Source organism: Hylobates moloch, unplaced genomic scaffold (genome assembly GCF_009828535.3).
Source record: "Hylobates moloch isolate HMO894 unplaced genomic scaffold, HMol_V3 SCAFFOLD_12, whole genome shotgun sequence".
In the NCBI taxonomy this organism is placed as follows: Eukaryota; Metazoa; Chordata; class Mammalia; order Primates; family Hylobatidae; genus Hylobates; species Hylobates moloch.
This window is the reverse complement of record NW_026652287.1, coordinates 100,188,275-100,212,379: the sequence shown is the minus strand read 5'-3', so window position 1 is coordinate 100,212,379 and position 24,105 is coordinate 100,188,275. Positions and strand designations below refer to the sequence as shown.

At 46.0% G+C, this 24,105-nt stretch overlaps 2 protein-coding genes across 4 annotated transcripts in view; one reads left to right on the top strand and one right to left on the bottom strand.

The window, feature by feature from the left end:
- LOC116479152 (zinc finger protein 816) overlaps window positions 1–24,105 on the top strand; it is a 92,972-nt gene that overhangs the window by 19,780 nt on the left and 49,087 nt on the right. The gene's annotated exons all lie outside the window — the stretch shown is intronic.
- LOC116479149 (endogenous retrovirus group V member 1 Env polyprotein) lies at window positions 13,982–15,571 on the bottom strand. Its single transcript, XM_032171015.2, has one exon. It carries the CDS (start codon window positions 15,569–15,571, stop codon window positions 13,982–13,984), a length of 1,590 nt encoding a protein of 529 aa, XP_032026906.1.

Genomic DNA, 24,105 nt, shown 5'->3' with positions numbered 1-24,105 from the left:
CAGAGGGCAGCAGAGAGAAACAAGGTTCTTGGAGATTATTGATTCAAATTCATTAAAAGGTAGAGGCCTGTTCAGATTGTCTCTTTGAGTGAGTTTTGGTGCTGGAACAACTGGAAATCCAAATGCAGAAAAAAAAAAAAGATCTAGACAAAGACCTCACATTTTATACATAAATTAACTCAGAATGGATCATAGACCTCAGTGTAAGCCTAGGGATCTGAGGGTGCTAGAGACTGAGGATAAGGGGGTATAAATAGGGAAGAGAATTTAACAGGGGAAGCAGAGAGGGGAGAAGACAGAGGCAGAAAGGTATGGAGATTGAGGACAATCACGTGATTGGGGAGAAAGGTGAAAAAAGTTCCAGAAGGTGGGAGAGATGGAATAGAGGGAAGAAGGGTAGAAACAGCAGAAGAGGAGAGGGGCACAAAATGAGGAGCAGAAACCCGGGGAAACAGAAAAGCTCCCAAGAGTTACAGAAGGAAGGTGAGAATGAGAGATGTGTCAGGAATAAGGGAGGGAAACAGAATAATGAGCAGTGGGGGGAGTTGATTGGATGTGTTGATTGAATTGTGACATATTGATTTCTGTGTTTATAACAAATTTTAAGTATTTTTTAAAAATATGTGGATATGGGTGAGAATTACAAAAACTCCTATCTATAAGATGTGCATTTTTCATATCTTAGTATCAGGCTATAGCTTCTTTTGAAATCCCTATTCTTTCTAAGGGCGGTGACTTCATGCATTTAGTTTTTGATCACCCTCTTCTTTTCCTGGGGTAGGGTTGGGTATGGGTGAGTCTGTGAACTAAGGGGAAAAACAACAGTATTTTTCCTGCCTTTTTCTCCTGTCACACTCAATGTAACAGTGAAGACTCAACACAGATTACTTCCCTGCTGATCATCAAAATGTCTGCGGATTTCTCCAACTAACAACCCATTCTCCGTCATACATTAGGTGGGTGTCCTGTAATGTAACTCAGCTGTGACACTGTGTACCTGGAGGTAGCATCAGGTCCCACTGTTTGAGGGCTCAGTTCCACAAGGCTGGCACACTATGGGTGTCACTTGCAAGTCTCAGTTTGCAACATGAACTTCTGACTAACCAACTATAAATTAGGCAACCCTTGACCCCCTCCTGGGTTCTATTAATTTGCCAGAGCTGCTCACAGAACTGAGGAAAACTCTATACTTATCTTTACTCATTTGTTATAAAAGATATTACAGGCTGGGTGCGGTAGCTCATGCCTGTAATCCCAGCACTTTGGGAAGCTGAGGTGGGCAGATGACCTGAGGTCAGGAGTTTGAGACCAGCCTGACCAACATGGAGAAACCCTGTCTCTACTAAAAGCACAAAAATTAGCTGGGCGTGGTGGTGGGTGCCTGTAATCCCAGCTACTCAGGAGGCTGAGGCAGTAGAATCACTTAGACCGGGGAGGCGGAGGTTGCAGTGAGCAGAGATCGCGCTACTACACTCCAGCCTGGGCGACAAGAGCAAGACTCCGAAAAAAAAAAAAAAAAAGATATTACCAAGGATAGAGATAAACAGCCATATGGAGGAGCTATGCTACCAACTTAATTAAACTGGACCAGTGGTTATGAGAACCACAGTATTTATTAAGTCACTCAGAAATGTGACAACTGCTACTTGCATACAGCACCGGAAGTGAGGGACCTACTTATGGGACTGAGATCTTAACCTGTGGCATCTGATGCTGTGGCCTTGTAGACACTGTCAGAATTGAGTTAAAATGGAGGACGCCCAGCTGACAGCCACTGGAGCAAGTCATTGTGCAGAAAAACCACACATACATTTTGGTGATTAGAGGTGAAGTATTCTGTGTTGTGACAGCAGGAAAAACAGTTTGTTATTTTTTTTGTCTAAAGACTAACGGGGCCAGGCATGGTGGCTCATGCCTGTAATCCCAGCACTTTGGGAGGCCGAGGCAGGCAGATCACCTGAGGTCAGGAGTTCGAGACCAGCCTGACCAACATGGTGAAACCCCCCCCCATCTCTACTAAAAATACAAAATTAGCCAGGTGTGTTGGCGCATGTCTGTAATCCTAGCTACTCTGGTGGCTGAGGCAGGAGAATCTCTTGAACCCGGGAGGCTGAGGTTGCAGTGAACCGAGATCCTGCCACTGCATTCCAGCCTGGGCAACAAGAGTGAAACTCCGTCTCAAAAAAAAAAAAAAAAAAACTAAACAAAGTGATCTCCAATGGGCCCACCCACCTGCCTCAGGGCCTGTGATCTCTACTCAGTAGTGACTGGGAATAGTCTGTCCCTGCCCAGGGCTGTGGCTGTCCCTGGGATTGTGCACCACGGGTCAGCCCCACTTGCAGTCTCAGGACAGTGTGGCATCCTTCCTCCATGATGTCATCGGTTTTTATTTCAAGGGAATTATTTTTGTTTGTTTGTTTGTTGTCTTTTTTTTTTTTTGAGACAGTCTCACTCTGTCTCTCAGGCTGGAGTGCAATGGCGCAATCTCGGCTCACTGCAACTTCTGCTTCCTGGGTTCAAGCAATTCTTCTGCCTCAGCCTCCTGAGTAGCTGGGATTACAGGCGCGCACCACCACACCCAGCTAATTTTTGTATTTTTAGTAGAGACGGAGTTTCACCATGTTGGTCAGGCTGGTCTCAAACTCCTGACCTCGTGATCCACCCGCCTCGGCCTCCCAAAGTGCTGGGATTACAGGCATGAGCCACTGCGCCCGGCTCAAAGGACTTATTTTCATCAGTGTACCCAGATGGTGGTCTTCTCCTTTAAAAAACACATAAACATACATGCACACACACAAAATAAAGCCATTTTTTTCCCTTCTACTCTCCTATCTTGTGGGGGAAAGAAAGATAGGTCAGACTGTTACTGTGTCTATGTAGATAAAGGAAGACATAAGAAACTCCATTTTGATCTGTACTAAGAAAAATTCTTCTGCCTTGAGATGCTGTTAATCTGTAACTTTAGCCCCAACCCTGTGGTCACAGAAACATGTGCTGTATTGACTCAAGGTTTAATGGATTTAGGGCTGTGCAGGATGTGCTTTGTTAAAAATGTGTTTGCACGCAGTATGCTTGGGAAAAGTCATCACCATTCTCCAGTCTCGAGTACCTAGGGACACAACGCACTGTGGAAGGCCGCAGGGACCTCTGCCCTAGAAAGCCTGGGTATCGTCCAAGGTTTCTCCCCACCGAGACAGCCTGAGATATGGCCTCGTGGGAAGGGAAAGACCTGACTGTCCCCCAGCCCGACACTCATAAAGGGTCTGTGCTGAGGAGGATTAGTGAAAGAGGAAGACCTCTTTGCAGTTGAGATAAGAGGAAGGCATCTGTCTCCTGCTTGTCCCTGGGAATGGAATGTCTCAGTGTAAAACCCGATCGTACATTCTATTTACTGAACCTCCACCTCCCAGATTCAAGCAATTCTCCAGCGTCAGCCTCCCGAGTAGCTGGGATTACAGGCATGCACCAGGACACCCAGCTAATTTTTGTACTTTTAGTAGAGGCAGGGTTTCACCATGTTGGCCAGGTTGGTCTCAAACTCCTGACCTAAGGTGATTTGCCCGCCTTGGCCTCCCAAAGTGCTGGGATTACAGTTGTGAGCCACCGAGCCCAGCCAACCTCCCCATTTTTACACTTTTTTTTTCCTTTTTGTGGAGAATGGGGTCTTGCTATATTGCCCAGGCAGGTCTCGAACTCCTGGGCTCCAGCTGTCCTCTCGCCTCTGCGTCCCTGAAAGCTGGGATTACAGGTGTGAGCCACCGTGCCCAGCAAACCTCCCCATTTTTAAATACAATATTTAACTTCCTGTCCTTATCTTTCTCTTCCTATTGGTAGTATGTGGTACAGCTGATCACTTTCTCTTCTGTTTTCTTGGCTTTGAAGACATCCCATCAACCTTAAAAAATCTACTTCTTTTACTTTTCTTCTTGCCTCCCCAATCACTTCACATTTTCCTCTTCTACTGTGTTTTGAACTTCTTTCTCTGAATGTGGAGTGACCCAAAGTTTAGTCCTTGGATGACTTCTGATCTCTGTCCACACCCACTGCCCTTCCTTATCATCTCATCTCATGGCTTTAAACCCCACTTACATGGCTCCATGTTTCCTGCAAACCTCTCCCCTGAGTTCAACAATCCTGTGTCTAGTTGTCTCCTCAACTGTCCTCTGAGGGTCCAGCAGGCATCTCCACCATCATATGTCCAAAAATGACTTCCTGAACTCCCCAAATGCATTCCCCTGCAGTCCTGCACATCTCAGATGAGGGCAACCCCGGATTTCCTGGGACTTAGCTGAACATGTCAACATTTATGAGGATTATAGAAAATATGACATGATTTGTGTGTCAGTTTATATGCGAAAGAAAAAAATGTTTCCTTAAAACAGGTGAGGAAATAAATCATTTCCAGTTTCTTTTGTGTTGTGGGAGAGAGTTGTTTGAAGACCTTGTCCCTATCTGATCTGCTTCCCCAGGACATCTCTGACCGTATCTCCTGCTAGTGAACGCCTCACTCCCTCTGTTCCAGCCATACAGGCCCCTTCCCTTTTCCTGTGCTCTGGGTTGTTTCTTTTTTCTTTTTTTTTTTTTTTTTGGAGACATAGTCTCACTCTGTTGCCCAGGCTGGAGTGCAGTGGCACGATCTCAGCTCATTGCAACCACTGCCTCTCTCAGGTTCAAGCAATTCTCCTGCCTCAGCCTCCCGAGTGGCTGGGATTACAGGCATGAGCCACCACGCCTGGCTAATTTTTGTATTTTTAGTAGAGACGGGGTTTCACCATGTTGGCCAAGCTGGTCTGGAACTCCTGACCTCTGGTGATCCACCTGGCTTGGCATCCCAAAGTGCTGGGATTACAGGTATGAGCCATTGGGCTGCGCCATATGTCTTCTTTTGAAAAGTGTCTGTTCATGTCCTTTGCCCACTTTTTAATGGGGTTGTTTTATTCTTGTAAATAATTTGTGTAAGTTCCTTACAGATGCTGGATATTAGACTCTTGTCAGGTGCATAGTTTGCGCAAAAGTTTCTCACATTCTGTACGGTTTTCTATTCACTGCGATAGTTTCTTTTGCTATGGGGAAGCTCTTTGGTGTAATTAGATCCCATTTGTCAATTTTGCTTTTGTTGCAATTGCTTCTGGTGTCTTCGTCATGAAATCTTTGTCCATTTGTATGTCCAGGATGGTATTGCCTAGATTATCTTCCATGTGTTTTATAGTTTGGGATTTCTCATTTAAGTCTTTAATTCATCTTGACTTAATTTTTTGTGTGGTATAAGGAAGAGGTCCAGCTTCAGTCTTCTACATGTGGCTAGCCAGTTATCCCAGCATCATTTATTAAATAAAGAGTGTTTTCTCCATTGCTTGTTTTTGTCAGCTTCATCGAAGATCAGATAGTTGCAGGTTTGTGGCCTTATTTCTGGGTTCTCTGTTCTGTTCCATTGGTATCACAGACCAGAAGTTTTAACTTGATGAAGTTGCATTTATCATTTTTTTCCATGCTTTTGGTGTCATATCTATGAACTCTTTGGTGTGCTTGTTCCCAATTAATTTACAGTATGTTTTTCTAATTCTTGATAGATTAACATTTTATGGTTTCTTTATTTTGCATTTAACAATACAATCCTTTTTGAATGAGTTTAAAATTTAGATGCAGATTCATCTTTTTTCATTTGTGGATATTCATTTGGTCCAGCACTATTATTTGAAAGTCCTGCTTTCAGTTGCTTTGGTATCTTTTTTTTTTTTTTTTTTGAGACGGAGTCTCACTCTACCGCCTGGCTGGAGTGCAGTGGCATGATCTCGACTCACTGCAACCTCTCTCTCCCGGGTTCAAGTGATTCTCTTGCCTCAGCCTCCCGAGTAACTGGGACTACAGGTGCAGGCCACCACACCCAGCTAATTTTTGTATTTTTAGTAGAGATGGGATTTCACCACATTGGCCAGGATGGTCTCAATTTCTTGACCTCATGATCCGCCTGCCTCGGCCTCCCAAAGTGCTGGGATTACAGGCGTGAGCTACCGCACCTGGCCTCTATGTTTACTATTTTTCAAATCTTGATACCATGTTCAATGATTTCACCCACTTTATTCTTTTTCTTATGTTTCAGCTATTCTAGTTTCTCTGCCTTTGCAAATAAGTTTTAGAATTATCTAATGAAATGGCAACTTTCTAGGAAATATACTCTCCCCATGTTGACATTAGTTGACGCAGAAAATCCAAACAGAACCATATCCATTGAAGAAATTGACATGTTTTGTGAGGTGGGCAGATCACTTGAGCCCAGGAGTTCAAGCCCAGCATGAGCAAAATGGCAAAACCCCATCTCTAGAAAAAATTTTTAAAAATTAGCCGGGCATGGTGGCACGTGCCTGTGGGCCCAGCTACTTGGGAGGCCGAACTGGGAGGCTTGCTTCAGCCCAGGAGGTGGAGGTTGCACTGAGCCAAGATCGTGCCACTGTGCTCCAGCATGGATAACACAGTGAGACCCTGTCTCAAAAAAATAAAAATAATAAAATTACTGTAATAAATAGTATATAAAATGCTAGAGTCTGAATATACATAGGAGAATCCTATGTAAAATATTATCAATTTGTAATAATTAATTTAAAATAATATATAATGAACAAATATAATTTATGCCCTGAATGCAGGTAACATTTAATATTAAGAAATCCACTGCCAGAGTTTATACCAGCTATAGGAATGAAGAGAAAAATAAGGTGCCCACATTCATAAATACAAAAAAAATTGGCAGTATTTAACAGGAAATAATGTTATCTAAAAATAGTGAACTAGGAAGTGATAGATCTTCATCAAATTGACAAACAGCTAGGAAATGTTACAGAAAGTCACACTAAAGTCAGAAATGACACTAAAGAATTTCTAGTCTCCTCTTATCCAACATCATCTTGGAGGGAATAGCCAAGGAAATTTAAGAAGAGCGAGCAAGAAAGGAGAAAAGACTTGTCAATTAAAGAGGTAAAAGTCATTCTGGAGCAAGTGATTCAATTGCTATGTAAATATATGGTTTTGAACGAATTTCTTAGTCTTGATTTCTAACCTGATTGTGCTATGGTCAAAGAGATTGTTATGATTTCACTTATTTTGCATTTGCTGAGGAGTGTTTTACGTTCAAGTATGTGATCTATTTAAGAGTGTGTGCCAGCCAGGCGCGGTGGCTCATGCCTCTAATCCCAGCACTTTGGGAGGCTGAGGTGGGTGAATCACGAGGTCAGGAGTTCAAGAGCAGCTTGGCCAAGATGGTGAAACCCCATCTCTACTATAAATACAAAAATTAGCCGGGTGTGATGGCGGGCGCCTGTAATCCCAGCTACTTTGGAGGCTGAGGCAGAGAATTGCTTGTACCTCAGAGGCGGAGGTTGCAGTGAGCCAAGATTGCGCCACTGCACTCCAGCCTGGGGGACAGAGCGAGACTACATCTCGAAAAAAAAGAAAAAAAAGAGTGTGTGCCATGTGACAATGGGAAGAATGTATATTGTGTTGTTTTTGAGTAGAGAGTTCCGTAGATGTCTGTCAGGTCCATTTGATCCAGTGCTGAATTCAGGTCCTGAATATTTTTGTTAATTTTCTGTCTCAATGATCTGTCTGATATTGCCAGTGGGGTGTTAAAGTCTCCCACTGTTATTATGTGGGAATGTAAGTCTCTTTGAAAGTCTCTAAGAACTTGCATTTTGAGCAAGTTCTTGCTTTAGGAATATATATATATATATATAATATATATATATATTATATATATATATATATATATTAGGATATTACTCTTCCATTATGTAATGCCCTTCCTTGTCTTCTTAGACTCTTCGTTAGTTTAAAGTCTGTTTGTTAGAAACTGGAATTGAAACCCCTGCTTTTTTTTTCTTTTTCTTTCCTTTTTTTCTTTTTGAGATGGAGTTTTGCTCTATTGCCCAGGCTGGAGAGCAGTGGTGCAATCTCAGTTCACTGCAACCTCTGCCTCCAGTGTGCAAGTAATTCTCCTGTGTCAGCTTCCCTAGTAGCTGGGATTACAGACACAAGCCACCATGCCCAGCTAATTTTTGTATTTTTAGTGGAGACAGGTTTTACCATGTTGGCCAGGCTGGTCTTGAACTCCTGGCCTCAAGTGATCCTCCTGCCTCGGTCTCCCAAAGTCCTGGGATTACAGCCATGAGCCATCACGCCTGGCCCCCTGCTTTTTTCTGTTTTCCATTTTCTTGGTAGATTTTTGTCCATTTCTTTATTTTAAACCTATTTGTGTCACTGCTTGTGAGATGAGTCTCTTGGAGACAGCATACCAGTGGGTTTTGGTTCTTTATCCAGCTTGCCAGTCTGTGTCTCTTAATTGGGGCATTTTGCCCATTTACTTTTTTTTTTTCTTTCCTGACACAGAGTCTTGCTCTGTTGCCCAGGCTGGAGTGCAATGGCACAATCTCAGCTGACTGCAGCCTCTGCCTCTGGGGCTCAAGTGATTCTCCTGCCTCAGCTTCCTGAGTAGCTAGGATTATAGGCATGCACCACCACACCCAGCCAATTTTTGTATTTTTAGTAGATATGGCATTTCACCATGTTGGCCAGGCTGGTCTGCAACTCCTGACCTCGTGATCTACGCAACTCCGCCTCCCAAAGTGCTGGGATTATAGGAGTGAGCCGCTGCTCCTGGCTACCCATTTACATTTAAGGTTAATATTGATATGTGTAGATTTGATCCATTGTCATGATGTTAGGTGGTATAGTGTAACTGATCTATATCCTTTAGTGTGTTTTTGTAGTGGCTGGTAATGGTCTTTCCATATTTAGTGCTTTCTTCAGGAGCTCTTGTATAGCAGGTCTGATGGTAATGAATTCCCTTGGCATTTGCTTCTCTGAAAAGGATCTTATTTCTCTTTCGCTTATGAAGCTTACTTTGGCCAATTATGAAATTGTGGGTTGGAATTTCTTTTCTTTAAGAATGTTGAATATTGGCCCTCCATCTCTTCTAGCTTGTAGGCTTTCTGCTGAGATGTCTGCTGTTATGGCTTTCCTTTGTAGGTGACCTGACCTTTCTCTCTAGCTTCCTTTAACATTTTTTCTTTCATTTTGACCTTGGAGAATCTGATGATTATGTGAGTTGGATATGATCTTCTTGTGAAGTATCTTACTGGGGTTCTCTGCATTTCCTGAATTTGAATGTTGGCCTCTCTAGCTAGGTTGGGGAAGTTCTCATGGATAATATGCAAAAATATATTTTCCAAATTGATTTCACTGTCTTTCAGGGACACCAGCGAATCATAGATTTGGCCTCTTTACATAATCCCATTGTGTTATCCTGTTTGTTGTCTTTCTTGGATTGAGTTTCAACATACTCCCATAGCTCAATGAACTTTGTCCTTATCCACATTCTGAGTTCTATTTCTGTTATTTCTGCCATCTCTGCGTGGTGCAGAAACCTTGCTGGAAAGGTGATGCAGTTGTTTGGAGGAAAAAAGGCACTCTAGCTTTTTGAGTTTCCAGGGTTCTTGCACTGATTCTTTCTCATCTTTTTGGGCTTATCTACCTTCAGTCTTTGAGGTTGCTGACCTTTGCATGAGGGTTGTTTTTGTTTTTGTTTTTTACTTTTATCATAACTATTTGATGACCTTGAGGGTTTGATTGTGGATTGTGGTATAAGGTGGATTCAGCCGACTGGCTTCATTTCTGGAAGATTTTAGGGGGCCAGCACTCAGCTCCCAACGTCTGGACTGTGTGCTCTAACTCTAGGGGACTTGTATTGGGCCCCAACATTTTCCTCTGACTCCTCAAGAGCCAGAGTGCTAGAGGGTGACAGAGTACCTGCCTCCATGCAAGTGTTCACCACAGTGGCAGAGACAATGCAGCTGGGTCAGGGGCTGGGGTCCCCTTCTGGAGATTGTGTGCATGGTTACACTGGAGGTGGTATTGGCTTGGGAGTGGGGTGCTGGTGGCCACCATTCTGGGTGACTTCTCTGCCCTGTGAGCAAGAGTGGCACCAATCTTTTTTAAAAGACTGGTAGCAAACTTACCCTTACTTTGAGCTTACAAAGGAGAAGGAGGAATTACAGTTATATTGAAGGTCTCCAAACAAACCCAAGGCCATAGGAGACAATCACGTCAGGGAAGGCTGGGGCAGCTCAGTGGCCTTGTTTGCTCCTTGGGTGCTTGATACAAGCATAGTGCTGCCTGCTGCTCCATGTACCTCCCAGCATCTGGAGGATCCTGAGGCTCAGTGGCTTCTTCCTGTGGGCCCCATACGTAGTTGGTTCCACAGATCTTGGTGGTTTGAGACACTCCTGCAAAGCATTTCTCCTCGGAAGGTGATTGGGGCACCTCTTACCAAGAGAGCTACAAAAGTTTGAATCTCTTTTTTCTCCCAAGTTTTTCAGGATACTCAACTCTTCCTTAAGGTGATTGAGATTGGGATACAGAGAGAAGGAAGAGTCAGGGGTAGAGAAGGAGAAGGTTTCTGAATGCCAGGAAGCAAGACATCATTGGCAGTAATTTTGAGCAGCTTGGTTGGTGGCTGCTCTGCTTTCAGGCAAGTGAAGTTTTAATGTTTCATGTCCACCCTAAGTGCCCTAGCAGCTTTGGGGACTCTGTCCTTATTTCCTGCCAGCTGGGGGAGAATAAACGATAACCAAACACCATTAAGGTGGCTTTTTTCAATCCAAATTCCCAAAGCACAATTAGTAGGTAGGATAGTAGAGACTCTAACTCCCCTTCTCATTCATCACTTATGCCAAAGCATTTGTTACTGGTAGTCTTCCACACCCTGCTCATAAAAAGCCCTTGCACTTTTCTGTTTCAGAAGCCATGTGTCTATCACAAGCTGATTAGTACGGAAGAAATTCAGATAGAAAAAATTGCTGGGCACGATGGCTCACGCCTGTAATCCCAGCACTTTGGGAGGCTGAGACAGGCAGATCACCTGAGGTCGGGAGTTCGAGACCAGCCTGACTAACATGGAGAAACCCCATCTCTACTAAAAATACAAAATTAGGCATGGTGGCTCATGCCTGTAATCCCAGCTACTCAGGAGGCTGAGGCAGGAGAATCACTTGAACCCAGGAGGTGGAGGTTGTGGTGAGCTAAGATTGTGCCACTGCACTCCAGCCTGGACAACGAGAGTGAAACTCCATCTCAAAAAAAAAAAAAAAGAAAGAAAAGAAAAAGAAAAAAAATTAAACTGGTGTGGTGGCTCACTCCTGCAATCCCAGCACTTTGGGAGGCCAAGGTGGGTGGATCACTTGTGGCCAGGAGTTCAAGACTAACCTGGGCAACATGGTGAAACCCTGTCTCTAGTAAAAATACAAAATTTAGCCAGGCATGGTGGTGTATGCCTGTAATCCCAGCTACTCGGGAGGCTGAGGCACGAGAATCACTTAAGCCTATGAGGCAGAGATTGCATTGAGCCAAGATCATGCCACTGCACTCCAACTTGGGCAACAGAGCAAGTCTGAGTTCCACCGTATTATTTAATAAACATTAATAGAGGAAATGCTCTTTTTAGAGTCTGACTGTATGGGTATATTCAATTACATTTTTAAAAGCTATATCTCTAACCCATGATGATTAAAGTAAATGAATGAAAACTCCGTTGGGTGTGGTGGCTCATGCCTGTAATCCCAGCACCTTGGGAGACCAAGGCGGGTTTATCATCTGAGGTTGGGAGTTCGAGACCACTCTGGCCAACATAGTGAAATTTCATCTCTATGAAAAATACAAAAATTAGCCAAGCAAGGTGGTGTACACCTGTAATCCCAGCTACTCGGGAGGCTGAGGCACAAGAGTCACTTGAACCCAGGAAGCAGAGGTAGCAGTAAGCTGAGGTCACCCCATGGCACTTTGGCCGTGCAACAGAGCGGGACTGTCAGAAATAGAAAGAAAGAGAGAGAAAGAAAGATTTATTCTATGTAATTCACACTTACTGTAAAACTGAAAATAACAATGAATTATCAATTTTATACCTACTTACGTAAAATTACTTCATCTTTCAATTAGTATTGCTATTACTGTTTATGGTTATGGAGCAGAAGCTCAGTCTGTTTTAGTTTCCATACAGGAGAGTGGTGTCTCATTTTGTGCTAAGACTCCACAGTGGATGAGTGGAGAAAATTAGTAAATATTGTGCAAAACCAAACAACTTATATGTTTCTCATAAGATTGAAAAATTCTGTATTCCTTGTCTGGAGGGCAAAGCAAAGACTAGATTCTGTTGAGTCACTTATCATGAGAAAAAAGAAGCTGACAGCTTCAAAACATGTATTGATTAAGGTAGAAGCATTCACCAGCCACCAACTGGGATTGTTTATTTATTTTTTTCCTTTTTGGTGAGGATTTCTGGGTTTGGAAAATATTATTTTGTCTTTAATTATATTTTTCCCAAGATATAAAAAATGGAGTAAAGAGTGTTTCTTCAATGATTTCTTGGATAATTGAGTACAGTTTGTATTTACTAGTTTAGATACACTAAATTCTCCATTGCTTCTTCAGGAGGGATTGCACAAAGACCTTTGTTACCAGGAGGGGTGTGGAGGTCCTTCAGTTTATCTTCCTGAAGGAAAGAATTCATCTAGGAGGCACACAGAAAGAGTTAAATAGTTAAGTAACCTTTATTTAAAGACAGGAGGTCAAGAAGAGACAGAACTGGCTGCTGCAGAGAGTGAGTCAGCTGCTAGTGACTTAGGAGGAATTCCCCGCCGCCCTCCCCAGATGGAGTCTCCTGTAGCCCAGGCTGGAGTGCAGTGGCGCAATCTTGGCTCACTGCAACCTCCGCCTCCTGGTTTCAAGTGATTCTCCTGCCTCAGCCTCCTGAGTAGCTGGGATTACAGCCATGTGCCACCACACCCGGCTAATTCTGTATTTTTAGTAGAGACAGGGTTTCACCATGTTGGTCAGGCTGGTCTCAAACTCCTGACCCGTGATCTGTCTGAGGAAGTGCAGGGATTACAGGCCTGAGCCACCGTGCCTGGCCTGGGAGGAATTTTTATGGGGGCTTTTAAATAAACGGTACACCCTGAAAGACAGAACAGGCTGGGCTGCTCAGATGGGTGAGTCTGTCTCACCAATGCTGGGGAGATGCTTCTTTTTGTTTGTTTGTTTTTTGAGATGGAGTTCCGCTCTTGTTGCCCAGGCTGGAGTGCAATGGCACCATCTCGGCTCAACACAACCTCTGCCTCCCGGGTTCAAGTGTTTCTCCTGCCTCAGCCTCCCAAGTAGCTGGGATTACAGGCATGCGCCGCCACGCCCAGCTAATTTTGTATTTTTAATAGAGACGGGGTTTCTCCATGTTGGTCAGGCTGGTCTCGAGCTCCCGACCTCAGGTGATCTGCCTGCCTCGGCCTCCCAAAGTGTTGGGATTACGGGCGTGAGCCACCACACCTGGCTGGGGAGATGCTTCTTATGAGAATCTTACATGATTATTCATGAAGGGGCCATGCAGGGGCGTCACTAGTAAGCATGTTTTGGGAAGTAGTCTGGGCACACATGTGCCGTGTCATTTGCATCTAAAATCTAACAAGGAATATCTGGTTAAAAAATAAAATCTCCACACAGGGGTGTGTTTTTTTATTATTTTAATGAGCAAAATGGTATATTAGGGTGAATTATTGGAGAAGTATACATGCTCCTTACTGGGGAATAGCTCCTACCTTGGTAGCCTCTGGCTGGGCCTTGATATAGTTCCCTTCTTGAACAGAGGATTGCAGCCACAAGGCCAGGTGTAGCCATGCTCCTCTTTTTGCTGACTCAGTGTGCAGTGTTTCCAAGGAGGCCATCAGTGGGCAGCGTTTCTAAAGATTCCTTTCCCAGGGGCTTCCTCGCCTGCTCATGTCTGGCTACCTGCCTACCCTAACAATATTCCCCCTCAAGAGATGGAGACCCTGAAAAGCTTTGGGCATAAGGACGTCGTGGGTCTTCTGTAACTGCTTCCTGCTGACATGGGACGAAGAAGTCATCAGGGTCTCCCTCTCTTGCTCTCTGTCAGGGAAAGAGCCCCTCCCTAGTTGCAGAATCTTTGCGCACTGGCATCCAAGGGAGAGATGTACTTGTAGGTACTGGGGCCTCCAAGGAAGATCGGATGATCTCTTTCCATTTTTAGGGGCTCTGTGTGAAACTGCCGTATCCTGGAAGAGACATATTTAATCAGTGAATTATAGAGACAAGGGCCAAAGAGGAGAAAAAAGGCTATAAGTGCAGCTGGTCCCAGTAAAGGGACAAACCATGTGAGGGAGGGGAGGGCAGACTTCACAGCCTCCCAAATGGACCCTGCTGAATCATCTTTTCCAAAGTCATGGAGCCACGTAGCCTCGTCATAGATCTTTTTTATATCCTCCTCTATCGCCCCACTGTTATTGACATAAACGCAACAGGATTTATTGATCACTGCACAGACTCCGCCCTGCTCTGCTAAGAGGTAATCTAAGGCCAATCTGTTGTCCATGACTACGTTTGCTAGAGAATCTATGGAGGCCTTGAGTTTAGAGATGCTATCTCTCGTACTCTTGGCTATGTTGTCTATTTGTCTGGAGAGGTTTCTGAGGGTGACATCATGATAAGTGAACCCTCCCCATGGGGCGAGCATTCCTACAGCTGCTCCCATCCCTGCCAGTATTAGACCCAGAGCTCTTTTCTGTCTGGGTTGGGTGGTGTTATAAATGGTCACACCTATCCCCCGTGGTCCCAAAAGTCCCACAGCACATTCCCCCGTATGTTGGATGTTATTAATGCAAGTATAGAGGTTTGCCACGGGGGGGGTTGAATAGGTTCTCTTAGGACTTCCGTCAAAGGGCAGTTTATTTTTTTGTGGTCCACATAAAAATACATAGCCGGGAGGAGTACAGGCCCACCGGGGGACGTGGCTGTCGAACCACTTGTGTAACTGCGATTTCCACGCTGCTGGGATAGATTGATTGCACGTAGGGGATAGAGGCCCTCCCAGGGGAACAGTAGTTTTTGGCCATGTGGGGACAGTGTGTGCCTTGGGAAGCGAATATAGAACCCTCCATGTGATTAGCTCTTTTCCTTCCCAAGCTGCACAGCGGTTTTGGGGTGACTTGTCTCGATAATCGTTCATTTGTTTATGGCTAGCTGGACACCAATGAGTCAAGTTAGGGTGGCAGCCTGCTGGGGAAAAGCTCATGGGATGGATGGTGGGACTGGGGAATCCCTCCTCAGAGGTGTTCTTCCTGTCGCAGTGTCCTTCAGGGCATGGACAACAGGTTTGGTTTAGAGAAGAGCAGTTGTAGAAATAGAAAGAAGTTTTAGAGCTCTGATTGAAAGGTGGAGTGAGATCCAGACAGGGGACTTGGTGCGCTGAGTTAGCAAGCGAAACCTGGAGCGGAACAGATTTATGTTGGCCTTCGGGGATTCCTGAACCAAATGTTAGGTTTAAAGAAAAATTTCCTACCAAAATATATTGGTAAGATGCGGACCTGGTGATGAAGTTGTGACAGATCCAACAGTTGCTTAGATGGTTTCCCGAAGCAATTATTTTGGAAAAATTGACAAGGGAATTTTCACTCCATTGTGCCTGTGAGGGTAGGGGCATGGGAAGGAGGGAAAGATAAAGGAAAAGGAATTTCTCTGTCATAGCTGATTCTCCCTTAAGCTTTGTGAAAGCAAAAGGAAAGTGGTGAAAACAGGAGAGACAAATAATGAAATGGTTAGACGGAGTGTTTAGTGAGAAAACAGGCTGTTATCGGGACTTCAGGTGGCATGCAAGTGTGGGTCAAAATCAGGAGAATAACCAATGCCACCGCAACCAAGATTCCCAGTACTGAGAGACCTTTTTTTGAGGTGAAAGGAGAGAAGGCTTTACTTATCTTTTCACTTGAAGAGGAACTGGAAGCCCTCCAGTGGTTGGCTCACGAGACCACTCAGATGCTGATTCTGTTGTTGGTTCTTCGGGACCGTCTCACAGTTTTACTCAGGAGTGATGTATCCAACTAGAGATTCCAGAAACTTTGATAGCTGTTGGGGTAGAAAGTAATAAAGGGGACTTTCCATAAAGGAGAGACCCAGGCTAGTTGAGACCCAGGTGACCCATCTCTCCAGGTTTTGATGAGGACTTGTGACCCTGGCTAGTATAAGGGTTGATTACTGGAAGCGTCAGTGGCAGGCAGTAGCTTTTGCCCAAACTCCTGGATGACTTGCTGAAATTGGGCCAGTGATGTTATGTATTTGGTTAATTGGGTAACTTCTGGATCTGACATTAGGTCTGCATGTACGAAGCCATAAGTAATATTAGGGGCGATGCTCATTCAGAGCAGTGCTGTGGACAGGAGTTCTAACCATGGTGAGGAGGTTTCCTGGCACACTTTGTTCAGGGCCCCTTGAATAGTTTCATTAGTGCTTTCTACCCTGCCCGAGGAATGTGTTCTCCAGGAGTGCTAGCGGTACTTTCTTTCTAGGGCTTTTGCCACTAATTAAAGGGTGTGTGAAATAAAAACTGGGCCGTTGTCACTTTGTAAACACAAACTAAACCCACGCTGAGGGATGGTTTTTTTTTTTCTTTTTGTTTTTGAGACGAAGTCTCGCTCTGTCGCCCAGGCTGGAGTGCAGTGGCATGATCTCGGCTCACCACAAGCTCTGCCTCCCGGGTTCACGCCATTCTCCTGCCTCAGCCTCCTGAGTAGCTGGGACTACAGGCGCCCAACACCACACCCGCCTAATTTTTTCTATTTTTTAGTACAGACAGGATTTCACCGTTTTAGCCAGGATGGTCTCGATCTCCTGACCTCATGATCCACCTGCCTTGGCCTCCCAACGTGCTATGATTACAGGCGTGAGCGACCACGCCTGGCCAGAATGATTTTTTTTTTTTTTTTTTTTAAGAAGTAGCTTGGCTTCTTCCTGGGCCTTTTCTGTTCTTGTAGGAAAGGCTTTAACCCACCCAATAAAGGTGTCCACAGACACCAGAAGGTATTTATAGCCTCTACAGGCTGGCAATTGAGTGAAATACATCTGTCAGTCTTTCCCCAGGTAAGCTCCCTGATGCTGAACTGGCTCAACTAAGCAGGGCAGGGAGCTGCACTGGCTCTGACTGGTTGTCCTGGGGCACAAGGAGGCAAGGCTATGCATTTGAGACCAACCTGGGCAACATTGAGCAACAAAAAAAAAAATTTGGCTGGCCACGGTGGCTCACGCCTGTAGTCCCAGCACTTTGGGGGGCCGAGGCGGGTGGATCACCTGAGGTTGGGAGTTCGAGACCAGCCTGACCAGCACGGGGAAACCCTGTCTCCACTAAAAATACAAAAAAAAAAAAAATTTTTTTTTGGTCTTTTTTTGGTGGCACCTCTGTAATCCCAGCTACTCGGGAGGCTGAGGCAGGAGAATCGCTTGAACTTGGGAGGCAGAGATTGCGATGAGTTGAGATCACGCCATTGCACTGCACCTGGGCACCAAGAGTGAAACTTTGTCTCAAAAAAAAAAAAAAAAAAGCAGGGCAGCCTAGGGCCCTGGGTGCTATTATAGGCACAGGATGCACAGGCGTTAAAGACCTGACAAATAGTCTAGTAGAGCCCTTTCCTGGAAAAGAGGTTTTTGCACATGTGCTGGAGATAATGTCTCCCAAAGTGACATGACTCATGGAGTGCTCTCACAAGTTTTTACTGGAGGGCCTAGGAAAGTAGAGAATTCCTCCCACTGTATACCACACCTCGGGTTCTCGGGTAGATCCATATTTGATAGCCCGTTCCTTTTCCTCTTGGGTTTTTGTGGGTGGGTAAGGTGTTGGGTAAAGTTGGGTTAAGGGCCATGAGGAGTTCCCTAGAGGGTAGTGGTCCTGGCTGCTTGATCTGCCCTCCTGCTTTGCTGGGCATTTTCTCCCTGGTCCTTTTGGTGTCCCTGGCCATGGACTACAGCTATCTCCCGTGATAGGTGTATAGCTTAGAGCAGGGCCAGGATCTGTGGTCCACATTCCGTAGGGGTATCTTTTGCTGGTAAAAATCCCTGTTCCTTCCAGATGGCCACATGAGCATGGAGTCCTGAGAAGGCATATTTTGAATCTGTATAAATTGTGACCATTGAGTTTTTCCCTAGTTCTATGGCTCTAGTTAAGGATATGAGCTCTGCTAGCTGTGCCAAGGTTCTTGGAGGAAGGGATTTGGCTTCTATAATGTCAAATAGAGACACTGTCGCATAACTGCGTGTTTCACTCCATGTTGGATGAAACTGCTGCCATCAGAAAACCAGAGTCAATCAGGGTTCAGTAGTGGAGAATCCTTTAAATGTTTTCTACCAGCAGAATAGATATCCTGTGTTGCAGGGAGAGTTACAGACTTTAACAGGCCATGCCTGAGGAATGGGTTAATGATGGGCTCAAGTCCTTCCATTGCCTCTGGCCATAGCAAGTATTGTTTCTTATGAAAGAAGAGGAAGGTTTTCTTAGCTGGATTTTGACTGGGACTGCAGTGGTTGCCCTTCCTAGCATGTCAGAGGCCCATATCTCAGGGTTATTTGTGATTCCAGATCAAGATAATTCACCAATGTCATGGGTGAGTCTTCCAAAAAAAAAAAAAAAAAAGCCTTTCAGGGAAGTTCAGGTAAATGTGAAGCATGCTCCTAGTTTGGAGAGTATATCCCTGCCCTAAAGATGTATGGGACATTCAGGCATTATCAGGGACTCATGGGAAAAGATGAATTGGTCTTTTAACAATAAAGAAAGTGTAAATCTTAGGAAGAGATGCCATTTGCCCTGATTACCTGACAGAGGAAAGTTGCCTAGAGAAGGGGGTCAGCACCGAGCAGGCTGCTCCCAAATCAAATAGAAAATGTATTGTCCTACCTGCTACGTCCAGAGTTGCCCTTGGTTCCATCCCTTTGACGATGATATCACATCTGGGAGCCGGCCAAGGCAGAGGGCACCCTGAGCTCAAAGCCATCACTGGCTCAGGGGCCCTTTTGGCTCTTGGGACAGTTCTCTTTCCAGTAGCTGAGCTTACGGCAGAGGGGACAGGCTATGTAGGGCTTTTCCCCTTTTGGCCCATAGGGGCAGTTTGCCGTCCAGTGGCCCGGCTTCCCGCACTGATAGCAGTTCCCTGGGAGGGTATCCTTAGGGCAACCTGGAGGGGGCTGGTGGACTTGTAAAGCAGCTAATAATTGAGACTGCCTCTCTTCTTTCTGTTTTTCCTTCCTCTCGGCCCTGTCCCTCTCATCCTGGTCTCGGTTATAAAACACTGAGGAAGCGAATTTGAGGATTTCTGACATGGGGGCACTAGTTCCCAAAGCCCGCATTCGCAGTTTTCTCCTAATGTCTGGGGCAGCTTGTATGAGGAAGTGATGCTTTAGGACTAGTTGTCCTTCTGGGGATCCCGGGTCTAGGTTGGTATGTTTGATAAGAGTTTCCTGGAGCCTTTCGAGAAAGGCCGTGGGATTCTCATGTGGCCCTTGGTCGATGGTTGCTAACTTATTATAATTGACAGGCTTGACTTGACTCCTTTTCATTCCCTCTATCAGGCATAGGAGCATATGATTTCTGGCGCAGATTCCTGCCGGGGTATCGTAGTCCCAGTTGGGGTCCTGCAGGGGGACAGCTGTAGCTCCCACGGGGTAGTTGGCATCTGCCAAGTGTAGCTCATCCCCGCATTGACGCGCTGCCTCCCAAATGGTCTGTCTTTCTTCCAGAGACAGGGTCTGTCCTAGGAGGATGGCGACATCCTTCCAGGTTAGTTCAAAAGTGAGGGTTAGTTTACGGAAGCCCTCCAGGAATTTTCGTGGATTCTCTGAGAATTTTCCCAGGCCTTCCTTAACTTGGGACAAGTCCTGCACGGAAAAGGGGACCTGGACTTGGACTGGTCCTGTTGGTCGGCTCACCACTGGTAGCAGGCAGATTCCAGAGCGGGGGCCTGAGGGCCTAGTGTAGGTTGAGGCTGACCCATCAAGGCTGAGAGTGTGATACAAGGAGGAAGGAGCTGGGGGTGCCTGTTCTTTGTCTTTGGTCTCAGGAAGAGGAGGTTGAGGTGGGTTGACCAGGAAATCATTGAGGCCTCCTGGTTGAAGGCTCCGGAGTGGACGACTGAGGATAGCTAAAAGGGCAGGATCTATCTTGCAGCCTTTACAAAAATCGGGGTTTTCCCTCAAGATCATGAAGGTTTGCACATAAGGGACCTCTGACCATTTGCGCTGTTGTCGGCAATAGAGGTCAAGCTGGAGTATGGTATTAACATTTAAGCTTCCCCCCACTGGCCAGGCTTCCTGCCCTTCTAGGTCATATTTTGGCCAAACTGTATTACAAAGAAAAACCAATCTTTTTCGTTTCAATGCCTGGGGATCAAACTTATCCCAGTTTCTAAGGATGCATCCGAGAGGGGAATCCCGGGGTACGGAGCTCTGGTTACCCATCTGAAAGAGAAGACAGGAAAGAACATAGGATAGAGAAGGCATCTCTCCACCTATTTAGTGCCTCAGGAAGGTGAGGCGTTCCACACCTTGGCCTAGGTGAAGTGTCCCTGCCTCTATTTACAAGGTTGACGAGTTCTTCACCCTGGGGCTCCGGAATTAGCTAACCTTAGCATTGGCGCCATCCATTGTCTCCCTGTGTCTCATTTTGCTCAGAAGGGTTTCTTAGATTTCCTAGGATTGATGCCTAGGAGGGACGCCTTTCTCACCTCTGTGTTGGGCCGGGAAGCATGTAAGAACGTCGGGCATGGGAGTAGTTCTCTTGTCTCTCGTATTCCCAGTGACCTTGGTTCTGCAAGAAGTCCAGTAGTTCTGCCCCTGCTAAAGTCTGCAGAGAAGGGACTCCATGGTAAGGTCCCCTTAATGCATGATAATATCGGATCAATGCATACAGATGGTTAGAGGAATGGAGGTAAATTTGATATCTTCCCCTAGCCACAGTAGGTTCCTTGGGGATCATACAGAAAAAATGCTTAAACAGGCATGGAAGGCCCCTGGGGCTCAGAGTTAGTGGACTGGGCTGTTGATTCTGGTTTTTTACATCCCTAATATGATCACATAAGCAGCAAGGGGAGCGCCGGGGGCATTTTCTGTCAGCTTTTTCAACATAATGCAAAAAGCACCTGACTGCTGTACAGGTCTGTAACAATGGCTTTAGGAGGCGGATGAAGAACTTTCCATTGATCCAGAGGAAACCCCGGTTGTAAAGAGAAACTGGGGTCTGAGAAAGAGGCCCATAAATGACCATCCGGAGGAACCGGACAGCTCGCTTGAGGAGCCACAGAATGAGGCATTCTTGAAGGGTAGTCGGGCGGAGAAGGACCCGATAGTAAACGAGGGATGCCCGTAGGCGAGCATCCTGCCAGTGCCGGTCCCTGCAGTGAGAAAGGAGGCAACTGAAAGGACGAAGCTGGGTCTCAACTCTAGGGAAAAAATAAGTATAAACTTCCTCACAGGCCCGGGCAGGCCTCCGGCGATTGGCAGTGAAGCAAACGCAGCAGGTCCGGGACAAGCAGGACATACAAGGCGCCTGCACATGAAGGAGGAATTCGAGGAAGCCCGGCGGCGAGGACAGGGACAGCAAAGAGTAAGCAGAGTGACCTGGGGGATTATTCACCGGTGGCGGCATATTGTGTCCAGGGGAAGGGAGTGCCATGAACAGCAAGGAGAAGAGCCGACTCCACACAGGACAGTAGTTTTAGCTGAAAGATATGAAGCTCCTCAGTCACTGCACAGCCAGGGTGGATTTTCTGCCACCTTCACAAGCCTCCTGCAGGGAGGGTCACCATGTCTCAGATCTACTCAGTGTGGAGTTGAAAGTCCTCCCTCCTCTGCTTGTCACCCCTCAGGGTGAGCTGAGAAACCAGCCAGCAGGAGCAGAGTGACAGTGGCTGAAGGGAAATGGGACTGGGCAGTTGTTAGTGAACAGAGCCTGAGAGGAAAAACCCCTCCCCTTAAAGCTGCCAGAACTGCATTAGGGCAGGAGGTTCCTCAGTGCAGAAAGAAGCAGAGGTCATCAACCAGAGAATGTGGCACCAGCTTTTTGGCACTTACCCAGAAGAACAGTTCACAGGCCACCAGGGGAAAACACCAGATGTTACCAGGAGGGGCGTGGAAGTCCTCTGGGTCTCCGTCTTACCAGGAGGGGCGTGGAAGTCCTCTGGTTCTTGGTCTCCTTGAATTCAGTCAAGAGACACGCGGAAGAGTTAAGCGGGTAAGTGCCCTTTATCTAAAGGCGTAGGAGCTCGGAAAGAAGAGACACCCTGAACAGTGGAACAGGGTGGGCTCCTCAAAAGAATGAGCCTGTCCCTACTAGTGTTGGGCAGAGCCTTTTTGTGAGAAGCTGACATGATTATTCATGAAGGGGCTGTGCAGGGATGTTCCTAGTAAGCATGTTCCAGGAAGTCCTCTGATCAGGAAAGCCCAGTGACGGTCCATGCTGGTACACACGTCACATGTCTCATTAGCATCTCAAATCTCCACCCAGGGATGTGTGTTTTAGTATCATTTTGAGCAGAAGGCTCTTCTAGGGTGGGTTATTGCAGAAGTACACATGGTTGTTAATGGGGAAAATCCCCCATCTCGATTATGTCCAGATAGCCCCTGATAAGTCCCCTTCTGGGCCACAGAAGTGCAGCCACAAGGCCAGGTGGAGGCAATGTAGCCACTGATCTTTTTTTGCCGTCAGTGGGCAACATCTTTAAGGAGACTCTCGGTGAGTTGCATTTCTTTTTCTTTTTTTTGAGACGGAGTCTCGCTCTATCCCCCAGACTGGAGTGCAGTGGCGCGATCTCGGCTCATTGCAAGCTCCACCTCCCGGGTTCACGTCATTCTCCTGCCTCAGCCTCCCGAGTAGCTGGGACTACAGGCGCCCGCCACCAGGCCAGCTAAGTTTTTGTATTTTTAGTAGAGACGGAGTTTCACTGTGTTAGCCAGGATAGTGTTGATCTCCTGACCTCGTCATCCGTCTGTCTCGTCCCCCCAAAGTGCTGGGATTACAGGCATGAGCCAACGCGTCCGGCCAGTGAGTTGCATTTCTAAAGATTCCTTTCCAAAGTGTCAGAGACATTTGAACCAGAGCAATTCCATCTGGAATAGGGGCTGGAGAAAATAAGCCTGAGACCCGCTGGGTTACATTCCCAGTAAGTGAAGGCATTCTTAGTCATAGGATGAGACAGGAGGCTGCTCTGCCTATGGAGTAGCCGTTCTTTATTCCTTTACTCTCTTAATAAACTTGCTTTCACTTTACTATATGGATTCACCTTGAATTCTTCCTTGCGTGAGATCCAAGAACCCTCTCTTAGGTTCTGGATCAGGACCCCTTGTGGGTGACACAGGGTCTCCTTACCTGCTCATGCCTCGCTATCTGCCTCCTGCAATACTTTCACCTGGTTTGTGGATAGAAAAACTTAATTATACCTAGTTCATCCACTTCTGTACGTTCTCTCTCTATAACCAATCTGAATGTAAATTCACCTTAAGCTTTTTACCCCAGGTCACAGAAAACAACAGAATTTTCACCTTCGTTGAGTTTATTCTCATCAACTTATTTCTCTGACAGAGAGAAAACTTCTATTAAGTGTCTTCATCCGGGCTCCACTAGTATAAAAAGGGATGTCAAGAAAATTTAGATGAATTTGAGATGTGACATGAATCTGACATATAAATTAGTTCTCGTATTTTCTTTTCTTTTTTCTTTTTTTTTTGGGGGGGGGAGGGGAGGGAGTCTCGCTCTGTCACCCAGGCTGGAGTGTAGTGGTGCAGTCTCGGCTCACTGTAACCTCTGCCTCCTAGGTTCAAGGGATTCTCCTGCCTTAGCCTCCCAAGTAGCTGGGAATATGGGCGCCCGCCACCATGCCCAGCTAATTTTTTTTTTATTTTTAGTAGAGATGAGTTTCACCATGTTGGCCAAGCTGGTCTCGAACTCCTGACCTCAGGTGATTTACCCACCTCAGCCTCCCAAAGTGCTCCCAAAGGTGTGAGCCACCATGCCCGGCCTCTTTTTTCCACTTTTGTTGCCCAGGCTGGAGTGCAGTGGCGTGATCTCGGCTCACTGCAACCTACACCTCCTGGGTTCAAGCGATTCTTCTGCCTCAACCTCCTGAGTAGCTGGGATTACAGGCATGCACCACCATGCCCGGCTAATTTTGTATTTTTAGTAGAGATGGGGTTTCTCCATGTTGGCCAGGCTGGTCTCGAACTCCCCACCTCAGGTGATCCACCCGC

Excerpts from the sequence above, each read along its gene's own strand:
- LOC116479149 (XM_032171015.2), bottom strand. The coding sequence starts at position 15,571 with ATGACAGAGAAATTCCTTTTCCTTTATCTTTCCCTCCTTCCCATGCCC.